Source organism: Mus caroli, unplaced genomic scaffold (genome assembly GCF_978045245.1).
Source record: "Mus caroli unplaced genomic scaffold, Mus_caroli_1 scaffold_11, whole genome shotgun sequence".
Lineage (NCBI taxonomy): Eukaryota > Metazoa > Chordata > Mammalia > Rodentia > Muridae > Mus > Mus caroli.
The window spans coordinates 61,792,039-61,807,887 of NW_028227266.1; the positions used below are offsets into that span (position 1 = coordinate 61,792,039).

Consider the following 15,849-nt stretch of genomic DNA (forward strand, 5'->3'; position numbering starts at 1 on the left):
GGTTGAGGCATCTTTAAGACATATTTCTGAGGACTTCAGCTTTATGTTCACTCAGAAGTAAAGACAACAATGGACTTTTACAACAATGTGGTGGTTAATTCAGAGTACATCCAAATGGAAAATTACGTATTTCTCAGTCACATGATAGTTTTCTCAAGTGAGCACCTACCACATCAAAGACGGTGAGGCTGGCTCTGTGGGATGACTGACAGGGTATCAGGGAATGGCAGCCGTGAGCCTTTGCTCTTCACCTGTCCTCTCCGCTCACTGCAGGAGCACATGCGGCATTAACACCATGACCATTTCTATTTGTACAAAACCAGGTATCCCTCCAAACAAGGATTGTAGTTTACTGACATATGGGAGACAGAGGGGTAACTAAACAATCTTGGGCTATTGACTTTGTGAGTCCTATGATCAATGTTAAAATGCAGTAAAATCTTCTAATGGGGGAGGGGCTGGAGAGATGGTTCAGTGGTACACAAGGATCAAGACTCAAGTTCAGAGCCCTGCACCCACAGGTGTGTTTCTGCAAATACCTATAACCAAACACCAAGGGGAATAGACACAGGGTGATCATTAGGGCTGGCTGCTGTCAGCCGGGCTAAAGAATGAGAGACCCTGCCTTAAAGGAAGAAGGTAGAGTGACAGAGGACTCCTGACCAGACCGACCTCTGAGTTCAGCACATGCATCTGGTCATGTGTGTACACATGTGTACACATATGTGCCTGTCCCCTCCTTCCTCACACACATGCGCAAAAGAGGACGCTCTCGAAGCTGTTATTTTATTTTACTTTATTTTTTGAGACAGGGTCTCTCTTCAGAGCCCTGGCTCTCCTGGAACTCACTATGTAGACTAGGCTAGACTTGAACTAAAGGTATGTGCTATCACGTTTGGCCTGCTTTCTAAGTTTTAAAATAGCCCATTTTAAGATACATTGATGCTATAGTACCAAGCCAGTAAGTAGTTAACATTAAAGAATCACATGAAGCCAACACCGAATCACATTCTATATTTTCATGGTAAGTCTTTTAATTCAAATCTGATGTTCCTGTGGCTTGGCCCAAACATATCTGGTCTTAGGTCCTGTGGTTCATACTAATTATCACAGCAATCTTAGATCACTCCATTTCTACTCGTGGTGCTGGGGTCAAGGGTGATTTGTAATTTCAGAGTCGTCAGGTCAGGCAGAAGAGGCTGTCAAATCCCAAATTGGTTTTTGAGCCTCACTGTTCATTCCCTATGGTGGCCATCTCTGTGAGACAACTGGCAGATTCACAGGCCAAGTCTGTGTTCTCCAGGAGAGGAAACCTAGTTGGTCTAGAAATGAAAATCCAGGGCCAGGGATGGAACCCAGCTTGTACAGTATTTGCCTAGTGTGCAGCGAGCCCGGGGCTATTATCCACAGCATGGTGGAAAACTGGGTGTGGTGGTGCAAGCCTGCAACCCAGCACTTGGGAGGGAGGGGCAGAAGCTCAAGGCCATTCTTGGCCACTTAGGAGGTTTAAGATCAACCTGGAATATAGGACTCTGTCTTTAATAAATAAAAATCCAACAGCAAAAGAGAAAATTAGACTTCTCCCCACTTTTTGTTATACACATATATGCTAGTCTATAAACCAAAAACTTCCTGTGCAGTAGGTATTGAGGTCTTGGGTGGGTAGGCTCAACAGGTAAGAGGGCTTGCTATGCAATGTAATATCCTGAGTTCAAATCCCAAGAACCCAAACAAAAAGTAGTATGTGATCACATGTGCTGTACTCACAGCCCTGTGTGTGTGTGTGTGTGTGTGTGTGTGTGGTGGTGGTGGGGGGGGCAGAGGATCAGTGGGATTTGCTGGCCACCAGTTTCCCTCTGTGTTCATTGAATGACCATGTCACAAGGGAATAAGGTAAGGAATGACAGAGCAGGACATCCAGTGACGTCTTGTGGCCTCTGTGCTTATGTAGGTATGTGTACCCACATACATGTGTACCTTACATAAATACACACACATAAAAAAGAAGACAGTGTTATGGAGGATAATGGGAAATTAGTAAGTTTTAGTATTTTAACAGTCCTTCAGGTTTGGATCTGTACACGTCTTTGGTTATGACTGCCAGGAGAGAGGAGAAAGGTAGGGACAGAGGTACAAGTGGTTAGCTGGTTAGCTGCTCTGTTACAGACATGAGCCATGCTTCAGCAGAGACCGCCAGACACAGAGCTTATTTAAGAGCATTGCCACTTCATGACCCAAAGTGCGCTCTTTATTCCATGCTGAGATGAACTTGCCCAATCCAGGGAGTGTTCTGAGGCCAGCACTGGTGCGGGAGCGAGGCTCTGCATTACCAAGGCTGTGAAGATATCAGCAGAGAGGATGGCCTCTCGTGGCTCAGCTGGAGCCCTGAGCCCTCCTCCACCCACCCCACTCTACACTGGGCCTGAGTGGAGGTAGTGAAGGATGAGTCAATTTCTACCCGGGGTCACTCCATATCTGGGGTTGCCAGATGTGACAAATTACACGTGTGGGCATTTTGGTGTGAAGTTCTGTCTGCTGGTCTGGCCTGACAGTAGCAGTTCATTTAACTTGTCTCAGATGGACCTGGAACCAGGGGCTAAAGGCTTGAATTCTCACTATGGAAACACCCACCCTGCTCATAAACCCTTCAGTCAAGGGAACCAGCTGTTAGCCAAGAGAACACCACCACCAGATGGTTTATAAAAACCCACACCGTACAAATGAATAGGACCAAAGGAATCTGTCTCTAGGTAATTGAAACTGACATCACAGATATCTTTTCAGTTACATACATTTTAGAAGTTCCTCAATATTATGGTGAAAAAAGAGAAAGATGTTTGCCATCAATGTCACGATGAACCCAACTCAGTTACTATACTTATTTTGCTATCATTACAAGATTTACATAAAGACTTTCTAGACATGGCAAAGATCGGGTGTTTTAGAAATTCTTTGAAAACAGAAGTGGAAAGTGAGTTTGTCTTCTCAACTGTATCTGAGGTAGCACCTTTCCCAAAGCCAACAAGCATCCTTTTCTCTTTTAATTTTGGGTTCTTGCTACTCTTAAACTACAGGGAGCAGCATTATTTAGAGGTACCTGCGTGAACCCCCTGCACACAGTCACAAAGCTTCCTTTCCTGCAGCTTAGGCACACCCGCAACAGCATACTTGGCCACATCGCAATGGGGTTTCATTTACAAAGTACAGCCCACTACTGTCCTTACTCTCTGCAGCGTCCCGATGCATTTCATAAAAACACTGCTGCGGATAATCAAGCGTGACCACTGACATGCACAAGATTGAGTTTTAGGGACCATTAAATGGGCTCGCCCTCGTGGGAAGCCTCCCGCTCAGGCTGCTCTAGAGGTAATTATTCAGCGACTCCTACCTGTGGTTCCCCTTGTTCCCATATAGTCTTTGAATTCCATACACTGCTAAGGTCAGGCTCCTTTTTCCTCATGAAAAGTCCAGCTACACATGTTGGAGCCAGGACCCACATTATCATGCAAATACTCGGAACTGGCATTTATTTCACCAGGTTCTCGCTGCAGAAGAGCTGATTAAAAGCTGTCTCAGATGGAAGCTGTCTCAGAAGCTAGAGTAAGCAAAAACAGGAGAGAAAAATAGCCCTCACGGTTCCGAAATGGAGGTCTAACCCCTCTTTGCACAAAGATACCTGATCCACACATACACTGCTCAACTGCAAGAACCTGGCAGGTCTGTGTCCTGAAAACTCAACAAGCCAGAACACCATCAAGTCAGACTCAGAATTCGCGGCAAAACCAGAGTCGGCGTCGCCACACCGTGTGTCCCCCTGAATGCTCACCCGACTGTTAGAGTAATTACTGCCATTTGCCACCTGCATTGTGAGCTATGGATATGGGGACAGCAGCACCTGGTGACTTATGGTGAAGGAGCTTGGGCGGAGTCTGCTTACATTTTAGGCTGAACCCAAAGGCCCATCAGCTACAATAGCAAGCTTAGGATTGTATGTAAAACTGTGCCACACTTGGTTCCATAGAATAATTAACAGGGAGGGAATTTAAAGCTGGCTGAAGGAGACACTGCATCGGTTCAAAATTAGTTACTATGAGAGGAACAAAGGCGGGGGAAGAGGGAGAGGATATGAAACAAAACAAAACAAAACTACACACTGTGAAATGAGTAAGTTCAGTTAGAATGTTCACCAGGATTTGGAAAATCATAATGCCATCTGCTACTCTGGACCTCAGAACATCAGGGATCTCGGGGGCCCAGACGCTTCCATTTCCAGGAGGAAGGAAGACGGCAGCCTCATTCTGGAATGGGGGCCATCACCCAAGCCGACCAGTCTGTGGTCTCTATTGAGGACATTTCGCCTCTCATACGATCATCTCCCCTGGTTTAGGGAAAACTAACAGCAGGCAGGACCATTACAGCAACTGACCCTGGCAACCAGCGTGGGTTCAGGGTGTGAAGGTCCCATCATGGCGGATTAAATGAGCACTGTCCTACGGCTGGGTAAGACTTCACAATAGCGCAACACATGTTAAATGGCAGCAGCCAAAACTGGCCCCATCGGGCAACTGCCCATTCACACGATGCTATTCACAGGCCTCTGCCACCACGAAATTAATTCATTAATAATACATCAGGTTTCGTGGACAATTCAAAGAAACCACACAAAGCTTATGCATCCTGTCGGGTCTAAAGAGGCAGACCCTCCCTCCCAAATATCCATGAAATCAAAATCACAGCGATAGAAAAAGAAAAATATGGAGAAAATCTCTCAATTGAATTTGCCCAGTGCTGAAAAAAATTGAAAAAACCACAGATTTTTAACATAGTTAGTAAGACACGATCTTATATAACTGTGTTTTAAAAATTATTTTTCTTCCATCAAGTGACTTTGAACATCTTTCAGACTATCAGAGAGAGGAAAAAAAATTCTCTTACATTGTTCTCCTGTAACATTTTAAAACTCATTTCTTTCTTATTCCTCCCTCCCATGAACTCATAAATATGAATTAAATATAATTATAAGTGAACAGCACATTAACTTTTGGATTACTGCTGTGTTTTTGTAGAATGTTAATGTCATTTCTAAAGAAACAGTTATTGTCAATAGAAGAATGTAATTACTAATGGAATCTAGCCTTAACCTATTTGCAATCTTCAAACCAGCCAAACTGCATTAATTTAAACACACTGGACGTTTCAAAGGAGGTATTAGGTCTCCAAAGACTGCCTCACATAAAAGGAATATTGGGTTTCAGGTTTCCCATGATATATATTCCCATCACCATAAGACACAGGCCTAGTTAATACACGGCTGGAGGACAGGACCACTGTGTGCATCCAGGAGCACTGGCTTTCCCAGTTTCCGAGGCTGCCACCATTAACCCACTGCAATACCAGAGATAAACTCCATCAGATAGCTTCCCGTTTGTCAGGGAGGGTGGGCCACACATAGCCAAAAATGTTGCCTGTGTAGCCAAGAAGCTTAGTGAGCCTGTCTAGGAATGCTTCGTTCTGCAGAGACTGGATCTTGCCTGGTTCTTCCCTTTCCTCTCTCTTCTGCCTCAAAGATAGTAGAAACTGAGTGGCCAAATCTTTTGGCTTTACCCTGAGCTACATCCTAGTCACAAACTACAGTATTTCTTAAAGATCTGCAGATGGCAAACGAAACTGAATCTTCCCCTAACCCCCTCTTTCTCTTGAGATAAAATTCCATGTAACTCAAACACCATGAGATAGATGACCTTGAAATCTCTATGCAGTGGAGGATGACCTTGGACTCGGTTTAACAGAGGTAAAAAATGATGCTTTAGGGGATAATAGTCAACAATTTTTTAAGTAAAATAAAGTATTTATTATTTTAATTTATATGCACTATGTATGCACATACCCTGGATCTCCTGGAAAGGGAGTTTTAAGCCATTGGATGTGGGTGTTAGGAATTGAGCTGGGTCCTCCACAAGAGCAGTTAGCTCTTAACCATCTCTCCAGCACCAATAGTCAAGATTTAAAACCACCACCACCACCACCACTACCACAGCAACAACAAAAATATAGCCCAAGGGGTTCCTGCGCTTAGAGACTATGGGGAGCAGAGCAGAGGCTAAGTGATCAGATCAGAGGAGCTGCATGGTCCTGTGTGCTCAGGTGGGTTCCTGAGTAACATTAAAGAGGGATTTAAACAAGTATGTTTTTTAAAGGTTTTTTTTTTTCAGGGGGTCTGGGGTGTGTGGTGTGTGTGGTGGTGCTGAGGACCAAACTCAGCCCTCATGCTTGACACACTCCATCACTGAGCTAATCTCTATTCCATGAGAATGAATTAACCAACAGGAAGATACAATCTCATTTGTAAATGCTTTTTTTTTTTTTTTTTTTTTTTTTGGTTTTTCGAGACAGGGTTTCTCTGTGTAGCCCTGGCTGTCCTGGAACTCACTCTGTAGACCAGGCTGGCCTCGAACTCAGAAATCCACCTGCCTCTGCCTCCTGAGTGCTGGGATTAAAGGCATGCGCCACCACGCCCGGCTAAAAAGAGATGGCTCAGCTGTTAAAGACTAGGCTCACAACCAAAAAAATCATACTTTTAAAAGCATTCACAGCCGGCTGGGCAGTGGTGGCACACGTCTGTGGGTAGGACACTGCCATGCAGGCCAGAGAGAGCACTGTGTCTCAAGCTGGGATTATATATGATTGTGTGGGTGCTGGGAACTGAACTCTGGTCCTCTGCAAGAGCAGCAAGTGCTCTTAACTGCAGACCTCTCTCTCCAGCCTCAAGTTTTGCCTACCCTTACGTCCTTGCATTTGCATAGCAAATTTGGAATTAGCTTATTCCTTTATGCATAAAAATAACCCAGTAGTAACATTTTGGCAGGAATTACATTGACTCTGTAGATCAACTTGGATATTATCACCTTGTCTTTTTTTAAAAGATAATCAGTTAATATGCTGATTTAGTGCATGTGTGTATGTGTGCTCTTGCCATGGTTTGGGTGTGGAAGTCAGAGGATAACTTGTGTGTGGAGGTCCATTTTCTCCTTCTATCATGGGGGTCTCAGGGACCAAACTCAGGTGGCCAGGCTTGGTGACAAATGTGTCAACCTGCTGTGCCATCCCAACAGCTCAATATCACCTTCCTAAAATAGAGTTTTTACTACATAGAATATATTTTCCTTTATTTATGGCTTTAGTTTCTTTTAATATTTTATAGTTTCTGTTTTTAAATTTCTTTTTTTTTCTCCTGAAACTACAACACAAACTGCTTTGTATTACTGCCTCTGTGTACGGAGATTGCAGATTATATGTGGCCTACAGTTGGAATGTCATTTCTAGTGCTTTGCTCATATAATATCACAGCATATGTAAACCTAGTTTTACCTCCTTCTCTCTGATCTGGAATTCCTTCTACATGGACATGCTAGTTAAGTGCTGAATTGGAGATGTATTCTGTCTTTTCTTGATTTTAAGGGCAGGGGAATGGATGGTCTTTTACCATGAGAATGTGTTAGCTTTTCCGGAAATGACTTCCTAATCTAGGTTTACTGAAGGTTTATTGGGAAAGGGCGTGAGATTTCCTGGTGTTTTTGTCCCTTACTGAATGAAAATGGTATGCAGTACTGATTGATTTTCATGTTCAGACCAGCCTTGCAGTCCTGGGATAAACCTCACTTACTTATGATATTGACCAATTTTTATTTAGTTTTTACTGCTGTGATAAACACTGAACAAAAGTAACTTGGGGAGGAAAGGGTTTATTTCATGGTATGTTTTTCAGACATTATTGAGGGGAGTCAAGGCAGGAACTGAAGGCAGAAGTTTCAAGCAGAAACTCTGGAGGGATGCTGCTTACATGCATGTTCCAGGCTTACATTCAGCCACACTTCATGCCCAGTAGCACCCTAGGAATGGTGCCACCCAGAGGCGCCCTCCTACTTCAGTCAGCAAATGTTTCACAGACATGCATGTCTACAGGTCATCTGATGAGTCAGTTTCCAACTGAGGTATGTATGTATGTATGTATGCATGCATGCATGTATGTATATATGTATGCATGTATTTATTTACTTATTTATTTTTCTGACAGGATCTACCTATGTTGTTAAGTTGGCATCAAAATTAAACAGGACTAATATTTGAATCCCTATAACTCTTGCTGAATTCAAGATGTAAAGTCCTCCTGGTGTTTTCTTTTTTTTTTTTTTCGAGACAGGGTTTCTCTGTGTAGCCCTGGCTGTCCTGGCACTCACTTTGTAGACCAGGCTGGCCTCGAACTCAGAAATCCGCCTGCCTCTGCCTCCCGAGTGCTGGGATTAAAGGAGTGCGCCACCACGCCCGGCCCTGCTGGTGTTTTCATGAAGGGTCATATTTTTATTTATTTGTGTATATGTGTGGATACAAATGTGCCACAGCACATACATGGAAGTCAGAGGGCAACTTGAGAGAGTCACTGGTCTTTTCAATATCTGGGTCCCAAGGATCAAACTGCTTGGTCAGCCTTGGAAGTAAGCACCTTCACCCACCAGGCCACCTTGCTAGCCCTAGTTTTCTTTCCTGCCAGTTCTGTGGGCTCAGGTATCAGTAATCCTGGCTTCATAGGAATAGTGAGATCAGTGCTTCCCTCAACCCTATTTATGAAGCATCTAAGACGGAGAGGTGATGTTAATTCTTTAAACACTTGGTTAGATTCACTGTTAAAGCAACGATGCTGAGCTGGCTTTTATGGCAGGTTTTATTTACTTAAAATACTTTGCACTGCAATTTGTGCTTCCAGGAATTTGTGTATTTCATACAAGTGATTTTAGTCTGGTGGCATATGTTTTTTCAGAGATTCTATTCTACTCTACTCTACTCATTCGCTCAGTCATTTATTTTTGAGGCAGGCTCTCCCTGTGTGGTCCAGGCAAGCCTACTGTGTGGTTCCTGCCCAAGCCTTCCAAACTAGAAGTGCTAGTGGGGAACGCAGGGCTCGTACACCCTTGACTGAAGACCGAGCACGCAGCTTTAGGAGACTCACATGCAGCGGTAAGGGAAGAAGGGAGCGCCCTCCCAGTCAGCCACTAATTTTGTTGGTCTTTCTTTTCGCATGTGTGTGTGTGTTTCGAGACTTCATTTTCCCTTCCTACTTGCTTGGCTTCAGTCTGTTCATTCTCTGCTTTCTTAGGATGGAACCTCAGGCTGCTCATTTGAGATCCTTCTTTTGCAGCTGTCCTGGCCGAGTTTTCCAGTGCCCACTTTGGTTTGCTCACTATCCCACTGAACATATATATTCACATATTTGTTCATTTCCCAGGTTCTCTTCTGTGATTAATTCTGCTTTCTAGCCATGGGCTCTTTGGCTCTTGGTCAGGGTCTGGCTTCTAGACTGTTAGTGTTCCCACGGTGGCCTTCCTTAGGGAGCCGTATTAGAGAAGACAGAGGGAGGTCCTATGCCAAGACCAGAGCAGTCTCCTCTCCATGTGAGTGGAGAGAAGACTGAGTCTTCTCAGGATCACTTAGCATCTAACCCAGGCCTCTGTTTTCCACACTTCCATCCTTCCAAACAGTCCCAGGCTGTGAGGTAGGATGGAATTTTGCTCATTTACAAAACTCATAGTTCTAAGACACCAACACACAGTCACTAATTCTGAGCAGGTATAAAATGTCACTTCAACAAATTCACTTTTTATATGTAAAATGAATAAACAGAAGTATAAATCAGGAATTTGTTAATGGTTCTTTTGAGCATCTACAGATGTTATGCAAGAATTTATTTTTAGTAATAATATACCTGAAATGTATGTATGTGCTTAGAGTAAAAACCTATTTTTCTGTTTGTCATATTTTAGACAACATGAACATTCTGGAATACATCTGTGATCTCAAAAATGATTTATAAGATAGTTTTAGGTCTTTATGCCCTACATTTATGTTTTCTCCTGTTTTAATCTAGGCACCTCCATTTATCCTTTCAGACTGAGTTTAAATGCAGTGCCTCCTTACCCATGCCAGCCGGGGCTCTGTAGCAGTCATCCTACACAAAGCTTTGCTTATTTGCTCTGTGCACACTCTTTCCCAAGGCTGTGGACCATAAAGGGTCAACAGACTCCCAGAGAGAGTTCCCTTCAGACTTCCTAGTTCTCAGCCTCCACCCACTGGCAGTTCCACTAGCTGGCTTGAGAGATGGTGGGATCTGGTGACACAGACATTACTGTTTTATCTCCACTGTGACAATCCCTATCTGGCCGGCCCTTTGCCACCAGTCACCCTGGGAACCCATGAACTGGAGGTTGTGGAGCCTCCACTGTTACAGTGTGGGGGTTGGAACTCCCCAGGGTTCTTCCTCCCTGGCTCACTGACTTGAGCTGCAGGCTTGCCCGGAAGCCCATTCCTTCTGGGGTTGAGGCTGTCCTGAATGTTTTCAACTGAGGCTAGTGCACAGCTGGCACTTGTTAACTATGAGCTAAATGAATACAGGCCCATGCACTCCACTGCATTAGAGGGACCTGAGCTGCTGTCCCCTCTTCAGTCAAGGCTGTTGGATCTTACAAGTACTACCTAGGGATCTAACTTAACTTGATCCATTTTAATTTTGCTAGGGTCACCATTAGGAGTGGCATGACCAAAGGCAGATGGTAGACCTGTTTGGATAGTAGATGGATGGCCCCTGACAAGAACAAGGAACCATGAGAAGAGAGACAATCTCCAGAGAGCACATGAGGAACACCGATTAAGGAGGGGATTGGTGCTATGACTTCAAGAATACCACTGAGTGTCAAGGCCAGACACAGTCACATTCAGTGACAGCACAAAGTCAGCTCCTGTACTTTGATAGCCCTAGAGGACATTGATATATCTAATTTCAGTTGAGCAACACATCCTAAACGCAGACCAGAATCTCAGAGAAAATGGTAAAGGTCATTTGCTACACTGCCAGAAGGCTGACAAGAATAACACATTTCTTTTAAAATACACATTTCTCATAGATAGCAGAGGTAGTAATAACATTTCTGTTATATAGACAAAAGAGCTGTTGTACTCCTGAGGGGTATTAAGTACTTAGGGAACCAGGTACAGGTAAATAGACATTGTTTACAATGATGGAGGGAGTCAGGGCCTGGGTATTAAGAAGTTTTCTTGAGGGGGCTGGAGAGATGGCTCAGCGGTTAAGAGCACTGAATGCTCTCCAGAGGTTCAGGGTTCAATCCCAGCAACCACATGTGGCTCACAAGCACCTGTAATGGGATCTGATGCCCTCTGCTGCTGTGTCTGAAAATAGTGACAGGGACAGCAACAGTAACAATGTACTCACATACATAAAATAAATAAATCTTAAAATCAAAGTTCTCCAGAGACTTATACCCTCAGCTAGTTGGCTCCAAGCTAGCCAAAGCAGACTGGATTGTCCATATTTCTGATGGTTGCCTTGTCTACCTTTCCAGTTGCTGGTCTGTGGCCAAGTCTCATCTTTGTGACTCTTATGCTCCTGTTTAGTCTTGGTGTCTTCTGCTTGGACATTTTGTGCCCAACTCTGGCTCTGCCTCATACTTCATCCTTGATTCTCAGGCTCTTTCTTTCTTTCTTTCTTTTTTTTTTTTTTTTTTTTTTGAGACAGGGTTTCTCTGTGTAGCCCTGGCTGTCCTGGAACTCACTTTGTAGACCAGGCTGGCCTCGAACTCAGAAATCCACCTGCCTCAGCCTCCAAAGAGCTGGGATTAAAGGCATGCGCCACCATACCCAGCTCTCTCAGGCTATTTCTAACACTCACCTCTGGCCACTTCGGGGCTAATTGGCTTCTGAACACCTGGGTGTTGATTAATCACTGTCCACTCTCTGCTATGCTATGGTCAAGGTCAAGCTGAAGCCAGTCACCTAATATGCCACATTAGGATTCACTACTGTTATGTTGTACAAGACTGTAAATGTGCCTGAATTAGGCCCACTTAGCAGGTTGTACTTTTAAAGAACTATATGTTTGCTTGTGTGTCTATGCAAGGGCATGTGCACATGAATGCTAATTCCTGCTCAGGTTAGAGGCATAAGTTCCCTGGAAGCTGAAGTTATAGGGAGTCGTGAGCCATCAGTGTGGGATCTGGGAATTGAACTTGAGTCCCATGCAAAGCTAGTGCATTATTTTAGTCACTGAACCATCTCTCCAGCCCTGGTGGTACTTTCTGACGTGACTCTTCCTGACTGGCTATATTTACTCACAGAAGCCCCAAGAGTCAGAAGCAAGTGAAGTGAAGCTGGAAGAGAGTTTACAACCTCATGGGATCAAAATGAACAGAAGCTGTCTATACTGAACACCAGTTCACAGCGCCCAGGAGGCAAGTGCGTTTGACGCATCACCACTGAGAAGCCCAACCCAATGACTGGGGCTCAGGACTCTGCATTTTTTGTTTGCTTAATTTGAGACTGGGTTTCACCATAATAGTAGCTCAGGCTAGTCTCAAACTCAGTCATCCCCTCTCAGCTGGGGTGCTGGGGCTGTGCATGTGTTTGGGTTCTGCATTTTAATGAGCCTTAGCTATTCTGATGCAATTAGTCTTTGGAGTGCTATGTGGGGAACAGTGACCAGTGACACACACAGGGTCAGGCACAGTGCACACAAACCCTGACCCATGCTTTCTCTGGCACAGTGATGTACCTTGCCTAAGGCAGTTCATCTGGCTGCTCCTTTCCTAACAACCATCCTTGGTGAGATTTGAGAGCCCTGCTCTAACTAAAGCTGGTGTAGGGTGTCATCTCAGTTTCAAGGCCAACTTGGTTTTAGTGGAGACACTGTCAACCTCCAAGTTCCTAGAAAGAGGGGATTTTACCAGTAAGCAGGGATACTATATTCTATTTTTCTTTTGTCTAAGAAGAGCATGCCATTTAAGTCCAATACTATTGTCCTTCAGTATGACTTTATAATATTTTCAAGTAAAGGGGATTTTACCAGTAAGCAGGGATACTATATTCTATTTTTCTTTTGTCTAAGAAGAGCATGCCATTTAAGTCCAATACTATTGTCCTTCAGTATGACTTTATAATATTTTCAAGTAAACTAAACAAGTAAAATAATTTATATGTATAATAACCATTGTGTCTGAAGTAAGGAATGGAAACATCTATTTAGTTCCCTGGCGATACATGGATCACTGGTAGGAAAGACATGTACCTGAATGCTTTGATGCCCAGGAGCCAGGCACACCAAGAGTGGAGGAGCCCAGGAAATGGCACAGGCTGTGCATTTGACTGGCTACGTCAAGTTTCTCTGGGCACTTCCCCAAGCAAAACTGGAGGGGAATCTTAGGAAAATGACTTAATTAGAAAGATTCTGATGGGGACAGGATGCTTTTGGAAACCAGGATGACAGAGATATTGATGAGCTATTAGGGTGCAGGAGGCCCATCTGATGTTTGAGATGATGGGGTCTCCATTTGTTTCAGGATGATGCCTTCATTTCTCAGCAGCATGGCTTACGGCTTGCAGGGGATATGTGGACGGGTGGGCGGATGCAGACACGGAGGAGCCGAGAGCCCGCCCCTGCTGCTGCTGGGTATGCCTGTGCTTATTCTTCTCCTAGGAGGATCTTTATTTTTTCTCCCAAATCTCATAACTGGTTATGCAGATGTTTAATTGAGAAGAATAGCTATGAAATTACGGCTTGTTTGTTTTTTCCTTTTAAACTTTCCTATCTGGACCACTTACTGCCTCTCTTCTCTATTTACTAATGTTCTAAACATTATAAAATTAAAGTTTTAAAAGCTAAACTTCACTAGGAGGCTGAGGTTTTTTTAAAAAAAAAGTTATGTGTCTCAGTTGAGAGCCTTGTGCACTGTAAGACTGCTAATAATCAAGAAGAGCTGAAAGTCAGAGTGGGAAGAATCAGTGAGCTGAGTGAAGCAGATAAACTTCCCAGAGGCAGAGGGATGAAGGAGGTTCAGGGAAAGGATGCTCAAAGCAAGGGAACTTAGGAAGAGAGAGGCTCCTTAACGGAATACTAGAGGGGGCAGGCTCCAGAAAATGTCTCAGAGGTAATTAAAGCGAAACTCTTGACCAGAGCTCTGAGCAAGCCCCTCCCCCATTTTAAACTGTGATTCGCTTTGATGGAGAAAACCAGAAAGGCAGATTTTTATCCACTATGTTACTATTCACCCAACTCTGACCCTTCTCCATAGAATGCTTTTTTCAGTGTCTCTTATGGAAGAAGTGATACCGCTTTAATTTCCAGCTCCATCCCCATCTGGCCAGGAAGACGATCAATTAATATTATTCTGTTTTGTCTGCAGGGCCTCTGACATCCCTGAGGACCAGCCTGTGGGACAGTGTCATCACAGCGCTTCTCGGCTTTGATGGGGAGAGCAGGATTCAGGACAAGGCCGGCTCGTGTAACACAGCTCAGAGCATGCCACACAACTTGCTTCGAGGATGTTGGGCATTGTGCTTCATTAGGAAACAAAATATAAGCTTTCCACACCATTAGGGATGACTTTAGGAGTGGAAAGCACATAAGACGATGCCTCACCTCATCAACAATGCACTGCAGAAGCTGGAGAGGCTGCAATGGGGAAGAAGAGAGGGAAAAGTATTAGCCTGTGTGCAATATCTTTACAGTGGAGTGGAAAGAAAAAAATCATTAATGCAATAAAATATAGCAAGATTAATCAACAACAGCAAACTCTTATAAAAACATGGATGCTCAGGACGTCCTATTATTTCTAATGGTACCTAATCTAATACAGGCAGTTAAAGGTTTGCATTTTCTTCAAAATGCAATTTGCTAAGTTTAAAACAAGGCATTCAAGCATGCAGAGGGAGCAGCCATCAGGAAAAAGAAAAGTGAATTTTTTTTCTGAACTCATAAAGCTTACCATTAAAGATCCCTGGTTTTTCTGAATCTGAAAAAAGGCAATATGTAATTAGCATGTCATAATCAAAATGACTCACTTGGACACATTATGATCACTGAGAGAAAATTATTGCATTGCTGGTGGCAATTTGTGGGCATGTGTTAACACAATTTACATAATGAAAATACACAAATGTTAATAGCTCGCTTCTCATTTATAGGCGAAAGTCAGCAGAATGTTAATTTCACACAACACTTTTTAGTACCCTCCAGGTTGTATTAGAATAGGGAGAAAACCATAATCCATTTCAAAGGGCTGTTTACGATGCAGATATAAATAATGTTTTATATTGCTAGATTGTGAACACTGGGCTTAATGTTGCAATCATTGCTAATGTTATGAAGCTCACTCTTTTTAAATTAAAAACCGATTTATTTAAAATTGAAATTAAATCATAGTCAGAAATTAGAATTTTGGATTCCTGCCAGTGTCTGCTCACAATCCCCTATTTTGTGAAGAAAACTTTAATTATGTGGTTGAAGTGTTTGCCTGGAACTAAGGAGTGGGGTAAAACTCTACCCTTTTCAAAGTTCTTTTGGACTGCTTCTTGAGCAGCAAGGCTCTCTGGGAAAAATTAAACGAATGAAGTTTTAGCTAGGGTGCCTGTTCCAACTCAGCGTTCTGTGGGCAGGCTGCTCACATCGAACACAGACAGTTAGCCAAATGTGACAAGATCAATCAACTTCAACTTACTAGTCAAAACATTTAACACATCAGTGTGTTCCCCCCAACCCCCATGATGCCTACAGTTAGTGTGCACATACCCAATGGGAACCGAGTCCTAGGGCCTGCATTTTGTACGGAGAAAGTTTTTAGGAACTAAATACTACCAGGACAGGTTAGTTATTTTTCTGGGATTTGTGACCTGCAACCAACTGGTTAGATGGGAAAGGGCAATATCCTATGTTTTCCTGTTGTGCTAGGAATCAAACTGGGGGCAGCAGATGGGCTGGGTTATCATGAGATGTTCTATCACTGAGCTGTATTT

At 43.6% G+C, this 15,849-nt stretch overlaps 1 protein-coding gene across 2 annotated transcripts in view; it reads right to left on the minus strand.

The window, feature by feature from the left end:
• Map2k5 (mitogen-activated protein kinase kinase 5) overlaps positions 1 to 15,849 on the minus strand; it is a 214,873-nt gene that overhangs the window by 39,331 nt on the left and 159,693 nt on the right. For both annotated transcript variants that reach the window (XM_021172645.1, XM_029481666.2), the window contains 2 exons: positions 14,823 to 14,849; positions 14,477 to 14,509 (listed from right to left, as the gene is read on the minus strand). In XM_021172645.1, the coding sequence (XP_021028304.1) occupies positions 14,477 to 14,509; positions 14,823 to 14,849 (60 nt within the window). The remainder of the gene's footprint in view (positions 1 to 14,476; positions 14,510 to 14,822; positions 14,850 to 15,849) is intronic.